The sequence below is a fragment of the Emydura macquarii genome, unplaced genomic scaffold (genome assembly GCF_026122565.2).
Source record: "Emydura macquarii macquarii isolate MOO-44397 ecotype Brisbane River unplaced genomic scaffold, CSIRO-AGI_Emac_v2 contig_2369, whole genome shotgun sequence".
NCBI classification, from domain to species: domain Eukaryota; kingdom Metazoa; phylum Chordata; order Testudines; family Chelidae; genus Emydura; species Emydura macquarii.
Genome location: NW_027132506.1, coordinates 2,518,848 through 2,538,949, shown reverse-complemented (window position 1 = coordinate 2,538,949; position 20,102 = coordinate 2,518,848). Strand labels below are relative to the sequence as shown.

Below are 20,102 nucleotides of genomic sequence, written 5' to 3'. Positions count from 1 at the left end.
ACCAGCACCAGCAGCCAGTGGTCTCCCTGGGACCATCTACCAGCTGGAGACAGATGCAGTGCATCATGTGCTGACCACTGTCCCTGACAGGGTATCTGTGCTTGAGCCTGTAATGATCTGTGTGACTAGAGAATCCTGGAGGGGTGGGGTGACTTTGATTAAGTCTTGGAGAGTCTTGTTTGGAGTGGAGTGGGAAAGCCATGCCTCCAATGAGTGCAGCACAGATTTTTACCCAGAGACTTTTCCTAACCCTGTGAGGTCATATGAAGGGATGGGGCCCACAAAATACATGCAGCTCTTAAGAGTGTGTGGGATCCTCAGGGGCATTACTCTGTGTCTCCCCACTTCCCCAAGCAGCTGTGGTTAGTAGGACAAAGACACCCAGTAATTCTCCTGTTCTCCCAGGGATGAGGAGAGGGATTGATTTCTATGGGGAGAGACTGCAGCCCTGGGGACCATCCTGCCATGCTGTCCACACTAGGGTTACTGATTTAAAGAACTGCCTCCAAGCGGTGCTGATTAGTGTTAAGTTAGGAGAAAGAAGTCGTGTTAGCCTGGTAACCTCAGGTCTCCTATGCACAATGCTGGTAAATAAACCTGAATTCATAGAAAATGATCTGTACTAGCTTTAAATGGCTGTCCCTGCTGCCACACAAACTCTCATGCCAGCTGAGATGTTGCTCATAAGCAGGGCTGCCAGGAGTGAGCAGTTTTCTTTTAAGCTCCCCCTCCTGGCTACTAGAAGCTACTCTTGGCTGCCCTTCCTTTTCTCTGATCTCCCTCCTGGGTGGTGGGGCTCCTGGATTCCATTCCTAGCTCTGCCACTGATTTCTATGGGCATGTGATGGAAGTGCATTGTGTTCTTGTGTCTCAGTTCTCCCATCTGTAAAATGGGAATAATAAAACTGCCCCTCCTCCCTCTGAGGCTCTTGGCATGGAAGTATGAGTGGCATCATTCTGTTATTATTTGAGAGGGGGAGACAGGCTAAGGCAGAAGAACCTCCACTCAAATTGCTATTTAAGCTTTACCAGCCATGCTGGTCCTCTCCATGGGAGAGAGAACAGTGAGGAAGGCCTTTATCTCCTGGGGAGCAGTCATGTGCCCCAGGAGCTAAGCTTGTTCAAGTACATAGAGGGAAGGTGTGCCTCAATTGCTGTGTCTGTCATGAGGATTTTGCTAACTGGAGTTATTCCTTTCATTCTCTTGCACACAATGTCCCCGGTGCTGGGCCAATCTTAGCTTCCCATGATAAAGGCAGCGGGCTTTTAAGCCCCAGCTTGTGTTGTAGCTGGGTGTGGAGAACTCAGCAGGAATCCTCAAATTATTCCCTCAGTTTACATAAGTTTAACGGGAGAGGTGTGAGCGCCACACCCATACTGGCTCAGCTCCACTGGCTGGCCCTATGCTCATCCTGCCCCCTTTGGAGAAAGCTCCGGTTCCAGGAATGCCCGGCTCCCAAAGTCCTGCATTTGTAGTGGTCCCTGCTGGTGCCCTTCCCCTGTCCCTCCCCACCCCCTTTTGCAAGTGTAAGCGGGGAATGGGCCCACTGTTGTGAGGAATGTTCCTGGCTCTCACACTGCCCCAGTGGAGTTGGTTAGTAAAGGGATCTGAGTCCCTGCTTCCACTCCCTTTCCCCAAAGGCCCACCTGACTTCAAGGGCTCCCCTCCCACTCTCCTGAGTGGTAGGGTCCCTGTAACCCCGACAAGGCTGGGCCCAGGATTCCTGGGGCTCAACGCCCAATCTTGCTGTGGTCCCTTACGGCAGGGGCTAGGGTGTCCCCACTCCGGATACTAACTCTGCACTGGGCGCTTCCCTGACCCACTGATCATTTTATACACTGTAAATCAACACAATGTATTAAACAAACAGCAATAAAAAATCAAATAAAAAAATAAGAAAAAAGGAGAAAGGTTAAAGGAAAACACCCAGCACTGCCCGCTGGCCCGGGGCACCACACACAGCGTCTCTGGGGTGTAAGGAAGGTTCACAGTCTGTGTCACACATCGCAGGCCCACTGTCCAGGCCCTGGCTGCATTGCAGGGATGCTGAGTCAGACCCCTGCTCTGCCCCTAGACACACACTCCCAGAGTACCCCTCGTTCTCCCCAGCTGCTCACCACACCCGGCTCCAGACAGGCTCCAGCCCCAGCTCGCTCTGCTTCAGTGCAGCTGCGCTTGGCTCTCTGGGATGCCCCTCTGGCTCTGCTGCTGTGGCTCAGCTCAGTTCAGCTTCCTGGGCTCCTTTTCCAGCTGCAGGCTGCTTTGGCCTTAGCTCAGGTCAGCTCTGCCCCTGCATGCCCAAGCAGGCAGCTCCAGCTCCCACAGACGGCTGGGCTCCCCCCATCCTCCTAGCTCCCTCATTGTCCTGCCTGCCCTGTCAATCAGACTGACCTGAGTTGGCCTCTCTCCACTGGTCCTGTGGGCTGTCCGTTCCAGGGACCTGCTTCCTCCAGAGATGCCAACCAAAAAGATCCACTAAGTTTCAGTAAGGGGCTAATAGACCCCTTATACAAGTTAATGCAGGGCTAGCTACAAAACCATGTAGGCTGGAGTTTCTCAAACCTTTTCTATCTTGCTTGGTTCCCCCACTCAGGAAGGGAAGTGCACAAAGCCCGAGAGAGCTACAGAGCTGGAGCTGGGATTTGTGCCCCAGAGTATCACTGACCTGCCTGAATTGTGTTAACCCTGCTAATCCTCTTTGGCCAGGAGTTACTGAATTTCCAGTGACAATGTACCCATATAGGCAGGTGGCTGGTGCAAGATCAGCCACAAGGGTACCTGACTCTCCAGCATAGAGCCAAATACAGACAAGGCAGAGGGTCTGATGTCACCCCCTTAACCATTTCAATGGGAGCACTTGGGAGGTGAGTGAGACAGAACAGGCCCACACACGTCCCACTGCAGGCAGCCAGGGCCAAAGCTACTCTCAGGCCTCTCTTCCTCTTTCGAAAAAGCATAAAAGCTGATACACGAACCATTTGGACTTGAAAACTATCCCGCAGCCCCCACTCTGTTGTCTGTTCTCTTGGTGCCCCAGGCTGCACCATGTTCTATTCAAACACTGGTCTAATGGAGTTTTTCATATAATTTAATTCTCATTTCCACAAGCATTCTTCCCTGGAGCCAAATACAAGAGCTGCAGCATTTGCTTCTGCAAATAGGGCAGGCCCGGCTCCATTCTCCCAACCCCTTTCTTTGTCAGTATAACTTTAAATCCAAGTCACACAGTGTTCACTATCTGGTGGATATTTTATCCTGGGCCCAATTCTCCCCCTGCAGGATGTAAGTAACTTCACTGAGCATTCTTAAATAAAAGCCCTTGATTTTTCATAGAGAATTTGGTACAGTGATTCACAAATTTTTACATTAAAAATCCATTTAGATGGGCTTGTATAGGGCATTGACATATGTCACATGGACCCTGAAGGACCCTAGCCAATTTGAACTGATCAGATAGGGGACATTTCCCATGAAGTATTTGAGGGATGGGGTGTTAGCCCTGTTCTTAGTTAATACCTTTTACTAATGATACACAACCCAGATAATGATCACTACAGTAACATTCACTGGTGATACTAAATGGGAAGACGATGAAACACCAATGAGGACAGGAGAACTGTAGGCGATTAGAAACAGCAGTGAGGAAGAACAGCCTGTGATTCAGACTGGAAAAATGCAGAAACTCACCCCAACCCAAACTCTTCAGTGTGAGGCAGACACACAGAGTGACACTGAAAAAGACCTAGTGGCAATGGAGAGAGTGCACTGCAAATTGAACACAAGTGATCCGGCAGAAGAAATTCATCTGTACAATTCAAAGCTGCAGGTGCAGGACTTATGTCTCAAAGCAGGAAGGTGATCATTTCAACAGGCTGCCTTGCCTCAATTAACAACGCATCATATGCCCTATCCAGCCCTATCTCGCTCCATCCTACATCCTCCTCTGCAAGGCCTGGGGAAAAATGTGGTTTCAGATTCTGGCATGTCAAGGGCAAAAGTGATCGCCACGGTTAAAATGCTGCATCCAGCTGAGCTGCAAAGGGAGAGGGGAGTAGAGGGGGCAGAAGGGGTGATGGGTTGCCTTCCTCTTCTTGTAACTTTAAAAATCAAGGTGTAGTTTGAAAAATTCTTGTCCATAGCTCTGCGCACTAAGCTCTTATCCCTGTGAAATGATCTGAGGAGATCAATGGCTGAAGGACAGAGTGTGGATGGAAAGACGCACAGGCAGGAAACATGGGGGGAGGGGAGGACAACAGAGCATCCTGGGGATGCCAGGGCTGAGCAAGACCTTCCCTGCAATTGCTCCTGGCAGTGGTGGGGAGGGTTGCCATAATGCTGAGACAGTCTCTCCTGTGTTCTCCCTGGTGCCCAGGCTGCATGGAGAAGGATGCAGTGATCTGACTCAATTGCTTCACAGGGTTAGAACCTCTCCATGCAGTTTTCAAGCACAGCTACAGCCAAAAACTGCCCATGGGGCGAGCCCCACAAGATGTGTTCTTTGTTAGGGATCTGTGCTATTGTGCAGTGGGTCTACAGCAGGGATTCTGCAGGCACTGGTAAACAGGGGCCAATAAATCAAATACCCTGCATAGGAAACTTTGCTGGAGACACTTCAGCTTCCTTGTGCTGCACAGTAACTGGAGCAGATTTGGCCTGAGTGGAGCTAGCACATCTCCCCAAGTGTAGGCAGAAATGGGGCTCTCTGGGTTCTCTCCCTCCTTGCCCTGGGTTCATCTGCCCACAGTCTGACAGAGCTCAGTTCTGCTTCTACTGCAGTTGAGAGAAAGGGCCCCATTGACTTAAATCAAGCTCACAGCCCTGGCACCCCATTCTTCAGGATATTCATCCTCAACTGTCCTACATTCCCCTCTGGCTCCTCAACTAGCACTAAATATCCTTTCCATGCCAGGTGTCCCCAGTCATTTCTCACAGCCCCTCCCACTCGTTCCTTAGCTGAGCTGAGCCACAGCTACTCAGCTCTTTCCCCAGAACTGAACCCTTCCCTTGGCCCTCTGGCCATTTCTGCTGCTTTGTCCTGGAGCAGGCAATGCCCTGTAGGGATGCAGGCCCTGGCTCCATGGTTGCCTTCAATGAAGTACTTGACAGGTGTAAGTTCCAAAGGAACTCTGCTATCAGAAGCTCCAGGGAGACGTGTGGAATCAGCACATCTTCCAACTGGCCTCATCCTGCCTTTCCCAAATGTGGGGCTGTGCTGGCCAGACCCCTCACGCCACAGCACAAGTGAACCTGCCTTATGCCTTTCCCTCCTCCTCTGGGTCTCTGGTTATGGCAGCTGCAGCCTAGAGCACCTGGCTCAGCTGCAGAAGAGTTTCATACCTTTATCCAGCTGCAGGGGAATCTGATGAGTGAGTGGGGGATCTGAGCTCAGTTCCCCCTGTGCAAAGTGCTTCTGCCCCAGAGCAAGGCCCTGCTGTTTGCTGCTTACGCCAGTTGTGCCCAAGTGAGGAGAGGACAACTAATGCATGGCAAGAGAGCAGGGAATTGTTATTAATGATCAGACTGTTACTATTTACAGTATATAGTGTTGATCCCCCTGGCAGATGCACAGTCAAAGGCACACTCACCATGCATACACCTCTTGAGGGAAACATTATAAGATCACCAGAGGGGTAGGGGTCATCACTGGATTGGCAGGGTGCTGCAGTAATGGCTGAGCAAAGTCCCTGGTGGGTGGGCACCACACCAGAGGCGGCTCATTGAGATGTAGGGAGAAGGAGGAGAAGGAAGGACAAGCAAGGATCCCCAACCACAGCTCCAAGATTTTCTGCAGTCCATGAGTAGACAATTGGGCCGAGCTTTAGTAATTGTAATAACACCCCTCCCCCACCCCAGCAAGATTTGAACCCCGAATCTCCAGTATAAGACTGCAGAGAGCTACTACTTGAGCTGCAGAGCTAATTCATTAGCCCACAGGAGGAGAAGGGTGTTATTATCCCAGATGGGTGGTTGACTGCTGGGCCCTAGTAAGAAGCCCAGCCGATCTCTTTGTCTCCAGTGCTCCTGCCTCATGTGGTGCCCATAGAAGGTGGGATTGGCTAGAAGGGCCATATGCTGCCTCCAGGGGTTACTGGAGGGAGCCCGGTCCATCTCTCTCTCTCTTGCACATTCCTCTCCTTTAGGCGTTGGGGTAGCTCCAGCCCTATGTGGCATCCTGGCAACAGGAAAAGGGGAAAGGTGCTACTGCAGTCAGCTTTTAGGAGCTGGATTAGTGGGGGTGGAACCCAGCCCAATTCTCTTCCCCCGCAGCTGCTCTGGCAGCTCCTGGGTGTTGCCAGTAGAGCATTTGCTGCCATTGCTTTGGCAGGGTCTGAGCCCAGCTTTCGAATGTCTATGCCTTATTATTCAGGCACTCTATCAAACATTTCCCGAGGGAGGGAAATGGCCATCCTGAAAGTTAATATCTCAGCCAAAACTGAACAGAATTTCATAGAACAAAAACGCAGCACTTCCTTAGTCTGAGGGCATTCCTTCAGCTGAGAATAATGGAGATTACAAGAACCCTTTACAATGAAAAGTGTTAGGCAGTCTAAATATAGGGGTTGCTACTAGGTCCCCCTATAGTAAGGCCAAACAGATCTTGTCCATCTCTCTTCTGTGTTTCTTTCTATCAGAGCTCTATTTTCCTCCTGGTGTGACCATGGGGAAAGCAAGAAAGTACTGCTATGTGTTAGCTTGCAGGGGTGGGATTGCTCTCTTTTATCCTGCCCCTGGAAGGAGCAGTCACAGCTTTGAGTACTCACAATACAATAGAAGTAAATAACCATGGCAAATGTAATGGCACCTAAGGAACCCTGAAAGGGCTCAGGGTCCATTTTATGGTGTGGCCAGCAGCACACAGCAATAAATAAAAAGCAATGAACGTGTAAATCAGAAACTGAATGATAAAGATACTAAGTTACTCAATGTGATACAGGCTTTGAATTCCAAAACCTCTTTCCAATTCCCTCTGTCAGGGTTCGGTAACACCCTTCAGTGTTGACTTGACACAGCTCATATTTCAGCTTGGTTTACTACTTTTTAAAGGGCTGTTCTGCCACAGCCATGTTTTAGCATATTCTGCCTAACATGCAAACCTCCCCCAGGGGCTCATGTGAGAGCTTTAGAAAACTTACAATGCAGTGCAGGGCAATTACTCCCCAAACCAAACCCTACCAGGTAGCCTGCTTGCTCCATTTGTCTCTGAAGACCTCCACATGGGCACCATTTGTTACGAAGCTGGGCATTTCACAGGAGATTTATGAGTGGCAAGGAAGCAGTCATTCTCCCCGCTGCTTGCCCTACAAACAGCCCGATCTTTGCTGCAGCACCTATGCCTACGGTGGCTTGGTGTGACGTGTGTTGTCAGCCATTTCCAAGAGCTCTTTTGGAACACAGGATGTGTGTGACCAGGGGACTGCTACAAGGGAGGGCCGGCTGCTAGAATTATAATTCACAGAAATAAGGGCTTTGTTTAGGGGCAGTTAAGGTATCATTAGGACACCTCACCCACCCAACACCTGTCACAGCATGGCAATAAGGAGAGAGAGAGGATTGCCAGCATTCAGTGTCACCTACATCGGTGTCGATAACACTTGTGCTCTCCATAAGGCTTTCGCCTCCAACAGATACCACAAAGCTTCATTCAGTTTGTGCCGGATTAGGGGCCTTCCCTAAGCCACTGCGAGGGATCCCAGACCTGAGTAACTGCCATTCCCTGCCCACAGCAGTTGTATTATTCCAGGTTGAAAAGCCCTGTACAGAAATCTAGATCCAAGGAGGGAATCTGGGCAGGAGGGGCTGAGACTTTAATCCCATTACCTGATTGCCACCTAATTTAAAAACCACTGGACGCCCAAACTCTATCCTTGCACAAAGTCCTCATTCCCCAGGGCTAAGAATCTCCCACCCACCCTATCCTGGGGATGGAAGGACAACATGAAAAGGCCCATATGAACTCAACTCTCTACAAAAAAAAAGTCACTGGCTCTCCCATCCCATGGGTTCCAATAAACATAAGGTGTGTTCAGCAGCCAGCCAGCCAACATATACCTCAGCCTGCATGGGCCAAATCCTGACCCAGCGAAGGGGCATGCAAGCCTCTTACTCCTGCGCATGATAGCTCCATGGTGCACATGCTCAGCCTCTCCTCCCAGGACCCATGGAAGCCCAGAAGGGGGCCAGGTAGAGAGAGGAAGGTATGACCCTATTTCTGGCCCGACACAGACCCTCCAGCTTGGCAAAGTGCTATCTATTTATGACTTTGTCAGATAACATTAGTGTTTATTTTTAACATTTTTTTTCCTATTTTTAATTGACATTTTCACAGTTGCACAAAATTATGGATTTTAAGCATTTTTTCCATATATATATATTTAATATTTTATAAATATATATATATTTAAATTTTCACAGCTGTGGGAATTATGGAGGGTGTCAGACAATAATTATTTAATGACAGTAGACACACATTCAAAAAGTTAAAGCTTTACAGCCGTTCAAACACAAATTGTCAGCATCCCGTCAAAATATGCAAAATAAGTATCCTTAAATCAAAAGCTAGTAAGTTCTCAAGCAGCCTTTTTCTGTGTTGCCTATCTGTACATTTCGATTATCATCAATGGAAACATTTTATCCTCAGTTTGTGGGTTTATGGTGAAATCAACATGGAACAACATTTACCAATAAACATCAAGCCCTTCTAAGCCTACAGATACTGCACAAGGGTGTCTACTAGACATGGGCCACAGTAACCTCGGCAGAGATACCTGGGAGGAGAGGAGAAGACCAAGCTCCCTGGTAGCAATGTCAGCTATCCAGTCTAGCTTCATGCTAACCACTGCCTCACTTTCCCCCCAGTTCCAGGGCTCCTCAACAGTCCATCTTCCCCACCACATATGGACTGATGGCCTGGCTCCCCAGCTCATGGGGGACTCACTGGCATGCCCAGAGGCTTTCATGCCCTTCTTCCAGGGCACTATTTTATTAATCAAACAAGAACTCACAGCCATAGTAGGCTGCTGGGCCCCAGAGCCCTTTCACTCTGCTCCAGGGCTACTCATAGGAGCCAGCTCCTTCTGCAACTCCCTTCCAACTGCGCTCTTTCAGCCCTTTATAGGAACCACTGACCCCTTCACAGCTGGGCTAGCCCATTGGGGGCCCTAAGCAGGAATATCTTTGGCCTCCCCAATAATAGTGAATAGGGGCCCTCTTGAGCTGCTTGAAGCCCTAAGCAATTGCTTAGTCTGCTTATGCTGCCTAGCGCTGGCTCTGCCAGCTGGGTCTGATAAATGAACAGGGCCGGCCGGCCCTCTGAACTGGAAAGGGGCAGGCCACCCAGTTACACCCTCAGCTATGACTGACTTGTAGGGAAAGAGGTTCCACTGCCCCCTTCTCCTCGCACACTGCCCTGGAAACGGAGGATTCCTACACCCCTATTCTGCCTAGCCGGTTGCTCCAAATGGAGCTGGCACTGGCTCTCAGGCAGGGATCTGCTTTTCTCTCTCCTCTCACTGCCTGCTCCCCTCTTACTGAGCGGGGAGATCCCACCCCTTCAGCTGAAATGTCACTCTCAGTGACATACAGGGGGATGTGGAGTCACTGATGGCTCTGTCCTAGGATAGCTCTGAGCAGTGAGGAGTCTCCACTTCCAGGATCAGAAGGATTGATGATGGCTGTGGAGCCCAGCTAAGTGGCAGTACTCTGGCTGGGCTCTGAGCCAGGGCTGGGATTTGGCCCACTGCCTTAGCCTCCAGTTGCAGGTTTCCCTGGGCAGTAACTCCCAACAAGGGCAGGGTAGTCTGGAGGGTTGTACTAATAGTCAGGGACATTGATAAGGATAGGAAAAGGGAGCCATACTAGCTGAAATCTACATAGGACTGTCACCAGGGAACAGTCTTAAGGAACAATTCCAACTACATCAACAATTAATGGAGACTCTCCTCCTCACAGTGCAGCCATCACTTTTTACACCAGTAACAGTAGCAGGTAAACTGTAGACTGGAGTTCAGTGCCTCTTTGAGATGGACTTCAGCATTGCCTCTGGTTAGGACTCTATTTGTCACATCCAGTTCCCATCCTCATGTACCTACGAGGATGTAGCTAATTCCCTTCATTTCAGTTTGTATTTTCTCTTGGCTGTTTTTGGCAGTGATTGCTACATGGTAATGTCTCCTGGAATCTTCTGCTTCACAGAGTTCTGTGTCATTTCGACCAATCAACCTTCCTGATTTTGATCATGTGTCCAAATTGTTGAAAATCTGTCACGTACTGTCTGCTCAACCAACCAGAATGCACAAATATAACATTCATTAGGTGTTCTATATTTGTTATCCTTTAACAGTATGAAAGGCCTCATCTTCCTTCACAGATGAGCTCCCTGGCGGAGTCAGAGTCCCACCTGCTGACCTCAGTGACTAGAATAAGTTTCCACTGCTTTTTACTGCTGACCCAGCTGAGCCAGCCCAGCTCAGAAAGAGAAGGCTGCAGTCCAGTACTGATCCCCTGCTACACACAGCATAGCTCTGGGTGAAGGAGATGCAACCAAGCCCCCAGCAAAATTGGCTTGGAGAGAGGGACCAGGAGCCCCTTGCAGAGCCAACCTGGCTCATAGAGACATGTCACTTACTGGTGATCTGTAACATGAGATTAAAAAAAATGCTTGAGGCTTACACTGCTCTATAGGCCACCAAGTGCACCGCACAATGGGTATGCATGAGTAGCCCCTTTCACTGATGGCATAGTTACGTTATGGAGAACTGAAGACATTTGCTTGAGGACCTAGTGGAGGAAACACAGCATGAGCACATCAGATAATTGGGAGTGTTCCATTCCCACTTTTAGTGCAAATGTCCTACGTGACTCTGGGCAAGCCACTTAATATAGACTTTCCCAGCCAGCACAGGATTGTTCTCCCCAGCATAACCCCCAGTGCTTTGATCTAAGCAACTGGGCTCCTGTTACTTCCTTCAGCAGACGATTGCAGCATTTTCCAACCGTTGTGCCATGGCACACTGGTTTGCCCTCAGCCAAACAGGTGTGCTGTGGAATTTTTTGAAAAAATACATGTGAGAACAAGGGGGGGTGGAGCTGCCTTCTGATTGGCCATCTGCCTCATTGCTGCACCTCCTCCAGGGGTGGAGCAACCAATCAGAGTTCAATCTCCCTCTTTTCCCTCCTTCCCTCCTATGTTAACAATGGGTTGGCTCCTCTGCCCCTCCACTCCCCTCCTGCAGCTGCCGGCTGGGGGTGGGGAGAAGAGGTCCCTGGAGCTTGAGGTGTGCCACAGCAGAGAAAAGGTTGAGAACCACTGGCCTATTCCACAGCATAACAGACCTCAGTATCAGGACATTTCCTCATTGCCATTGCTCACTTCCATCCACCTTCAAACAATCTCCTCTCACACCTTGCTATTTATGCAGCACTCTGTGTTTGCTCAGTACCTTACACAGAGAGACTCTCTCCTCTCATCAGAAATCAATGGGAACTCTAGGTGCCAGGAATCATTGAAAATTAGGACCCACTGACCAAGTTCATCCCTGGTGTGATTCCACTAGCTCCAGTGGGATTACATCAGGGATGAATTTGGCCTAAGAAATCTAAAAGTGGGTACAGAAGAACTGAGGCAGCCCCGATCACTAGGCACCTTTGAAAATGTGGGATTTGATCTCTGTGGCTCAGTTACTCCATCTGTAAACTGGAGATGATCCTAGGTGGTTGGTGCCAGGCTCACTAATTGGGCTTTGTGAAGTACAAAGTACTATCAGTGGGAACAGAACTCTGGGGCCTATGCTGAATTCTCTGGGCAAAGGGGGCAAGCTGGTGAGATGAGGAGAAAGGGGAGGTGCTTAATCCCATTTTCCAGCTTCTGGATTTCCTGAAAATAGGCCAGCCCTCAAAGCATTGCTGGCTGATCTGGAGCATTATAATGCACATTGAATGACATACCCCACTCATCATCCTTAGGGGAACACCTAAAAGGGAACTCACCCCCACACACAGGGCCCATACAAGACCCGGGCACCACATACCTGCAAGTCCCATGTAAGCTCTTGAAGTGGAGAGTATCACAGAATCACAGAATCAGAAAAGATGAGGGTTAGAAGGGATCTCAAGAGGTCATCTAGTCCAACCCCCCTGCTCAAAGCAGGACCAACCCCAACTAAATAATCCTAGCCAGGGCTTTGTCAAGCCGCATCTTAAAAACCTCTAAGGATGGAGATTCCACCACCTCCCTAGGTAACCCATTCCCGTGCTTCACCACCCTCCCAAGGAAAAGGTTTTTCCTAATATCCAACCTAGACTCCCCCACTGCAACTTGAGACCATTGCTCCTAGTTCTGTCATCTGCCACCACGGAGAACAGCCTAGCTCCATCCTCCCTGGAACTCCCCTTCAGGTAGTTAAAGGCTGCTATCAAATCCCCCCTCATTCTTCTCTTCTGCAGACTAAACAAGCCTAGTTCCCTCAGCCTCTCCTCATAAGTCATGTGCTCCAGTCCTCAATCATTTTTGTTGCCCTCCGCTGGACTCTTTCCAATTTATCCACATCCTTTCTGGAGTGGGGGGTCCAAAACTGGACAAAATATTGCAGATGAGGCCTCACCAATGCTGAATAGAGGGGAATAGAGGGAGTAAGTGATGCCTAAGCCTTGTGTACAGGGACAGATGTCACCCATCATGTGGTTATGCAAAAATGCTCAGCACATAATTTCCAGATCCTTAAAGTCATGTTAATTTAAACCCATTTTCATTGAGGACTAATGTTAGATATTTATCCCAGCTTTCAAACCTCCCAAGAATGGCCAGACTGGGTCAGACCAATGGTCTAGCTAGCCCAGTATCCTGCCTTCCGAAAGTGGCCAATGCCAGATGCTTCAGAGGGAATGAACAGATAGGCAATCGACTGATTCATCCCCTGTTATTGATTAGCAGTCAGTGGGTAGGGACACCCAAAGCATGGGGTTGCATCTCTGACCATCTTGGCTAATAGCCATTAATGGACCTATCCTCCATGAACTTATCTAATTCTCTTTTGAACCCCGTTATAGTTTTGGCCTTCACAAAATCCCCTGGCAATGAGTTCCACAGGTTTACCGTGGACTGTGTGAATAAGTACTTCCGTATGTTTGTTTTAAACCTGCTGCCTATAAATGTCATTGGATGAGCCCCGGTTCTTTTGTTATGTGAAGGAATAAATTATGCTTCCTTATTCACTTTCTTCACACTATTCATGATTTTATAGACCTCTATCATATCATCCCTTAGTCTTCTCTTTTCTAAAATGAATAGTCCCAGTCTTTTTAATCTCTCCTCATATGGAAGCTGTTCCATACTCTTAGTCATTTTTGTTGCCTTCCTCTGTACCTTTTCCAATTCTAATATATCTTTTTTGAGATGGGGTGACCAGAACTGCCTGCAGTATTCAAGGTGTGGGCGTACCATGGATTTATATAATGGCATTATGATATTTTCTGTCTTATTATCCATCCCTTTCCTAATGGTTCCTAACATTGTTAGCTTTTGTGACTGCTCCTGCACATTGAGTGGATATTTTCAGAGAACTATGCACAATGACTCCAAGATCTCTTTTTGACTGGTAACAGCTAATTTTGTATGTGTAGTTGGGATAACGTTTTCCAATGTGCACTGCTTTGCATTTATCAACATTGAATTTTATCTGTCATTTTGTTGCCCAGTCACCCAGTTTTGTGAGATCCCTGAATTCTTCGCAGTCTGCTTTGCAGCTCTTTTGCACACAGCTCTGTTAAGAAAAAACAATTCTTCTGTAATGAGAAATGTGCAATCTTTCAGCCTCTCCTAATGGCTGAACTGTGCTCCAACTTTCCAAACCAAGATAACTGTAGGTAGACACCAAAGAGTGAAACATTTCAGCCCAAAAGGTGACTGGTTCAAAAAGTTACAGCCATCTGAGAAAAGAAGTGTATAAATGTGCAATGGAAACAATTTTGCAACTTTACCTCCAGCATCACTCCCACAGCCCCACTTCAGACTCACCCCTTTCTGTATAGAATGTGACAGCTGTTCAACAGCTGTCCTATCCAGGCATTTCTGGAAGTGAAGGAAATTTCTATATGAAATTGAAATTGCAGGGGGAAATGAGGGAGGTAAAATGTAATTGCCTGTAATGGAATTGGACCAGGCTAGCAGGGTTACCATCCCTACTCTTTGGACAGAATGCATGGGTATGTAAATGACAAGTGGTCATGATTTTGGTTTAATATATCCATCCAAATGACAGACACTCCAGCAGCACAGCCCCACATCAGAGCATTGGTCTACTGTGCACTCAAAGGGAGAGTATCACCTACGGAATCACCAGCACCACTTCCTGTGGCACTAGCAATAGGAAAACCTGAGGAACCTCCCATATAAGTATGGGCCCAACCTCATCCTGTTCAGCTTGAGAGGAACAGAGAAAAAGAAGGCATTGCTGTGGGGTGAACTCTGAACAATAAGGACCCAGATTCACTACAGGCATAAGCAGGAGCAACTCCATCGGAGTCAATGGACTTGCACTGCTTTATCCCATTGGTGAATTCAGCTCCACATTGCCGGTTTTATGCCAGCATTCGTAATTTAATAAAAAGAAGAATACATCTGGCATACCTGAACTAGATATTGTACTTAAGCAGAACTGGTTACACATGGGATATTTTTCAGTGTTTTCTCATTAAATGTCTTTAAAATCATGAAAAACAATCAATTTAATGTCAGACAGCAACAGAAAAGAGTATAGTAGTCAATTCTCCAATCTAATTCTAACTCAAACACCAGAGCCTAAGTGCCTGTAGAAGTCAAGCTTTCAACCACCTTGGATATCTGGTCTTCACGGTGGCCATGAAACCCTGAGCAGGCCAGCAAATGTGACATCCCCATGGAAGTTAAAGTCACTGAGAGCTACCAGCTTCTGTGACTGCAAGGATCTCTGTGCAGGGAATACTGCAGTGCAGTGTGGTGAACCGTACACCAGCAATGGTACTCCATCTGACCTTCATCCTACATGCCAATGGATGTACTCTGCCAGAGCTAGTTTGGGAGCAGGATGTCTCTTACATTTTATATTGGACATACACAGCACAGCCACATCATTTCCCCCAACAAATTTACACTGCACCTAATTCCCAGATGGAGCCAACGGCATCAAACCAGTTCTGCAGCATTATGCAGCCAAAGTCAGGAGCCTCCTTCATTATCAAGCCATGTATGATTACTGACTTATTCACCACCAGCTTTTCATTGAACAGCATGACCCCAAAGCTAGGATCCACTTCCAGTACCCTAGTGTCCTGAGAAATAATCACTGTCTTGCAACAGACCCCTACCTAACATAAAATCTTCCTCCACCTTGCCTCCTCCTGCCCATAAGCACAGGGACTGAGGACTCCAAGCACTCACAGCAGGCAGCAGTCACGTTCTGCGCTCCTGGACACCCAAAGATGCCATTGAAGGGCTACAGCCAAACAAGGACATGCCAAGCAAACTGCAAAGGCCATCTTCAGCAACTCTGCCCTGCCACCCCAAACCAAACATAGCAAAATGCCAACACAAACAAGATCCAAGCACATGGCCCAAGTTCACAGCTGATTTATTTCTAAAGCGCGGTGACATGTTGCACAGTAACTGGCCTTTTGAGAGGGACTTTGTCATAGGCTTTTTAAGAAGTCTATTAAAACCTGAAAGGAAAATGTGCCGACTTTTGCCATGTTAGTAATAACAGACTCAGGATTCCCAGTACACTGAAAGATGCCCAAGCACATTGTGGAGCCTCCTTACCTCCACCAGATGAGGTGTCGGGTTGAATCCACACATGTTGCAGACTTGCTGTTTACAGGTTGTACAGGTATTATAGTTGGAGGGTTCACCAGAGCCCACGTTGATCTCTGCTTTGCAGAGGGGGCACAAGACTCTTTCTTTCAGCACTTCCTTTGGCCTGATGATTTGTTCTGCTTTTCCTTGCTTTGTAGCTGGGGTGGTCCCAGCCCTACCCTGTGCTCCAGGTGCAGCACCAGGGATTTTGAGTCCAGCTTCTTTGCTGGCATCACTGAAGACAATTTTTTGAGGCACTTTGCCAGGGGACTGCTGACTTTGTGGGGTGGCCTCTGGCTGGACAGACATGAGTGTGCTTGCCTGGGTCAAGAGAGAAGCCCCAAGCCCAAAGAGCTTTCCTGTGAGGCCCTCTTGGGGTTGCTCTTGTGCCGCAGCACTGGGGGATGGGGCTGATGTCTTTGCTGGGGAGTCTCCCACAGTCTTTCTCTGGTCACCGGAGGAAGGCTTTGCTTGATGCTGAGGGGAAGACCACACCACTTCCTGAGGAGCCGCAGGTTTTGGCTGGCCTTGGCTGTTTTGTTCCCTCTGTGCTGCAGGTGGGGGTAGTTTTGGTGACTCTGATTGCAGAATACCAGCACCCTGCCTAGTGCCCGGCTGCACAGTTCCCGGTGGCTTCTCCTGTCCTGTTGTTACCAGGGATTGAGGCTGGGGCTGTTTGGCTGGGGAGTGGGATGGAGAGAGTGAAGGGGAGTGTAGCTGCTGCTGGCTTTTGGAGCGAGGTGCGGTGGTCATGTCCATCCCCAGCGCTCTCTGCATCTGGCAATTCAAACATAGCCATTCTTTCACCTGAAAGACAAAAAAGACAATGCAGTGAGTCATGGTCAAGGACAGGATCTGCATGGCCAATGGCAACACAAATGCAGTACCTGTCTACAAGCCTCACAGCCAATTCTGCCCATGCTCTGCTAACTCTAGGAGCAGAATTAAAGCACTATCAAAACCTCCCTATGCAGAGAAGCATTTTGCTATTTGATAAGCATAAGAAGAAGGATCTTCCAGGTACAATTCTACCGTATACCACTTGTGGCCTATAGTGATACCTGTGTGCAGAAGACTACTGTTTCAGTATATCCAATACCTTACAGCAGTGGTTCACAACCTTTCGGGGCTCAGGACCCACTTGTAAATGTTTATGGCTTGTTGCGATCCAGAAAATAGTCTGGGGGTGGGGACCTGGAGATCCTGCCTCCTGTGGGGGTTGGGTCCTGCCTGGCACTCATCCCACAGTGGTGGCTCCTGCAGCACCTGTGCTGTGGGGTTGGCTGGGCTTGGCTCTCCGCTCCAGGCATTGCAACCTCTGGGGTTCCAGTGCCCAGAGCCATAACCAAGGCAGGACAAGCAGGGCATCTGCCCAGGGTGCAAAGCCGCAGGGGTGGGAAAATGAGGTGGTGTAGGAAGGCACCCCACGACCATGCAGATTTCTGCCTTCCGCTTAGCACAGCAGTTTGAAACTGTCACCTCCTGCCAAGAGCCGTCAGATCGGAAGTTGGTGGGAGCCACCCAGCCCGCTCAGGCCCCTGGCTCTCCATGCTGTGGGAGCTGATTGGCTGCCTGGTATCCCTTCCGCTCTTGCTCCCTGAGTCGGGTCACCTCTGCACAGCCGGGCGCTCCCCAGGCAACAGTAAGCGAGCACCTCAGGCAGCATCTCATGGCAGCCATCTCCATGGGCAGAGGTCAGCTCCAGAGGGTGGCACCGGAAGATGCCAGTCTCCTTTGGGGGAGAGGCAAGAGAGTGTCGGGGGTGCAGCGCGGAGCTGTGCCACCCGCCATGTCTGGAGAGCACCCAACCATGCAGAGGGGGCCTGGCTCAAGGAGCAGGGCAGGGAGGGTTGCCAGGCAGACGGAAAGCACCCTGATTCCCACAGCATGGAGAACCAGAGGCCCAAGTGGGCCAGGGGTTCCCACCAGCTTTCCATCTCCCCGCTCCTGGCAGAAGGCAAGGATTTTTTAACTCTGTGCCGCGCCCCACAGTTTGAAAACCTCTGTGCTAAATGAAAGGCAGAAATCAGGGGGGGAAGGAGGGGAAGGGACATGTGACCTCCCCCCCACCACCCCATTTTTCCACCTTTGGCTTTGCACCCTGGGCAGCTGCCCCACTCTGGTTACGGCCCTGTGTCATCATGACAGATGGGCCAAACTTGAGTGGTGCTGAGACCCCGGATGCTGCAGTGCCTGGATCAGAGAGATGAGCCCAGCCAGCTCTGTGGGACAGGAGCCACGGGGCTTCTATGCCACCCTTTCAAACTTTCTGATATCCAATTTTGGGCCACAACCTATGGGTTGAGAAACCCTGCCTTACATCACTAACACGGACAGCTTAGCTCCTCTGGCTCAGTGCTCAGCTTTAGTGTAGCACAACCTATTAAGGCTTCCTGCAAGATGGAAGGCTGGGCTGGCAGCATTTCATGAACCACAAATTACACAGATAAGGACCTCACACTCATCAAGGGTTCCTGCTCTCTAGTTCCTTGGCCATGGAAGACGGTACGCACCGCAGCCCTTGACATAGATGCAAGAAGTTCTTGTGCATAAGAAGTTATCCTCTTGGGCAGGCAAACTGTTGACTGAAAGCAAAAGGCTAGTTTTCACTCCATAAATGAGGAATTTCTGGATGGAAATGAAACGTATAAAACACCTTGGCTAAGTAGCAATAAATGAAAAGCTCCCCGTTTGAGAGACATTCCCTGTGTCACACTAATGTCTGCGTAAAGTTAATTAAAGAGGCTGTATAGGCGCTGTGAGCCTTTTGCTTCTAAGAATCCCCAGGATGCCCGTGCAGCTGTACAAATATTAATGTATGACACTGTTTGCAGGATAATCAGCTCTGCAAATGTAGTGCTTCTGTGAGACAAGCAATTAGGGTCCTACAAATTGGCAAACGAGACCTGCCTAAACCATAATAGTCCTGCACTGTTAACTGGAAACTGACATGGCTTGACCTTCAGGAACACAAGATGTGTTCAGCACTTCTGCCCCATGCACCATGAGAGGCACTCTGTACCTCTGCTAGTACACAGGTACTTGCCTGGCCTAGCTAAAGGGCATGCAGCTGATGCCAAACAGTCAGCAAGAGATTCAAAGCCAAGGTACAAACCAGTATCCTGCTTATGTAGCTTTACCTTCTGCATGGCAGAGCCATACACACAGCCATAAGGGATAGACACCTACAGCAATCCTAACTGGATGTATCAGGCCTAAATAGGGCAAGGAAGTACCCACACCATAGTTAAGGTGGTAACTACATTCCTCTTATAACTCGATTTTTTCCACTTCCTAAAATGCTCAGGAAAAGAAGTTATTACTAGGTCCAAATATTCCTATTAATGTAAATGACACGGCATTTTTAAAATTCTGCTCTCAGCCTTAGCAATACGTAGCAGTAAGTTCCACAGGCTAATTATGTGGTGTGTAAAGAAGAATTTCCTTTTCATCCCTGTTAAATCTGTTGCCTTTTAATGTAATTGTTTTTGTATTATGAGAGAGTAAATTGGAATGCCTCAAACCACTGCTTCTCATAACCATTAATCATATCACCTAGCATTTTAGTTGCCTTTCTCTACATTTTAAATTCAGTTTCCCAAGTTTGAACATAACTAGGGTGTATGATTGATTTACAGAACAGTATTACAACACTTCAGTTGTATTCTCTGTCACTTTCTAATACAGAATAACGTTATGGGAACTTTCTAACTCACTGCTGCACACGGAGCAGAGGTTTTACAGAGCTGTCTATAGTGATGCATAGATCTATTTTCAGTTAATTTTCCATTCCTCAATGTATAGGGGTAATCCTGATTTTCCTTGCACTTACATCTATGTCTTTTCAACTGCTTAACACCTAGGTTGTTTAGGCCTGTAACAGGGTGCCGGAAGGCAGGGCTAGCCTTAGACTCGCTGGGGCCCAGGGCAAAAACTAAGGAGTGGGCCCCTGGAAGTCACATGTGATGGGCCATGGGGGTGGAGCCAGCGCTGGGCGCGGAGGCGTTGACATTGCCCCACAGGCTGGGTGGCCCGCTTAGATGAGTCGGGGGTGGAGATGGTGCTCCTGCCTCAAGTCCCACTGCCCTGGGCTGAAGCATGTAACTTAACTTCGCAAGGCTCCCTGTGGCATTCGGCACTGGGTTATTGCCCTCCTTGCCACTCCTTAGCACCAGCCCTGCCTGGAGGGCCGGCAGCCTAGTGGTTGGCACACCTGGCTTCCAGCCTCTTGCTTCCCTGGTCGAGGTGCCTCAGTCTTTTAGGTGGTGGGGTAAAGGG

The 20,102-nt window shown here is 48.9% G+C and overlaps 1 protein-coding gene across 1 annotated transcript in view; it reads right to left on the bottom strand.

Annotated features, from left to right (window-relative positions):
* BSN (bassoon presynaptic cytomatrix protein) overlaps positions 1-20,102 on the bottom strand; it is a 340,482-nt gene that overhangs the window by 191,491 nt on the left and 128,889 nt on the right. Inside the window, exons 3-4 of the mRNA XM_067561225.1 lie at positions 16,418-16,631; positions 15,792-16,375 (exon numbers count right to left, since the gene is read on the bottom strand). Of these exons, the coding sequence (XP_067417326.1) occupies positions 15,792-16,375; positions 16,418-16,631 (798 nt within the window). The remainder of the gene's footprint in view (positions 1-15,791; positions 16,376-16,417; positions 16,632-20,102) is intronic.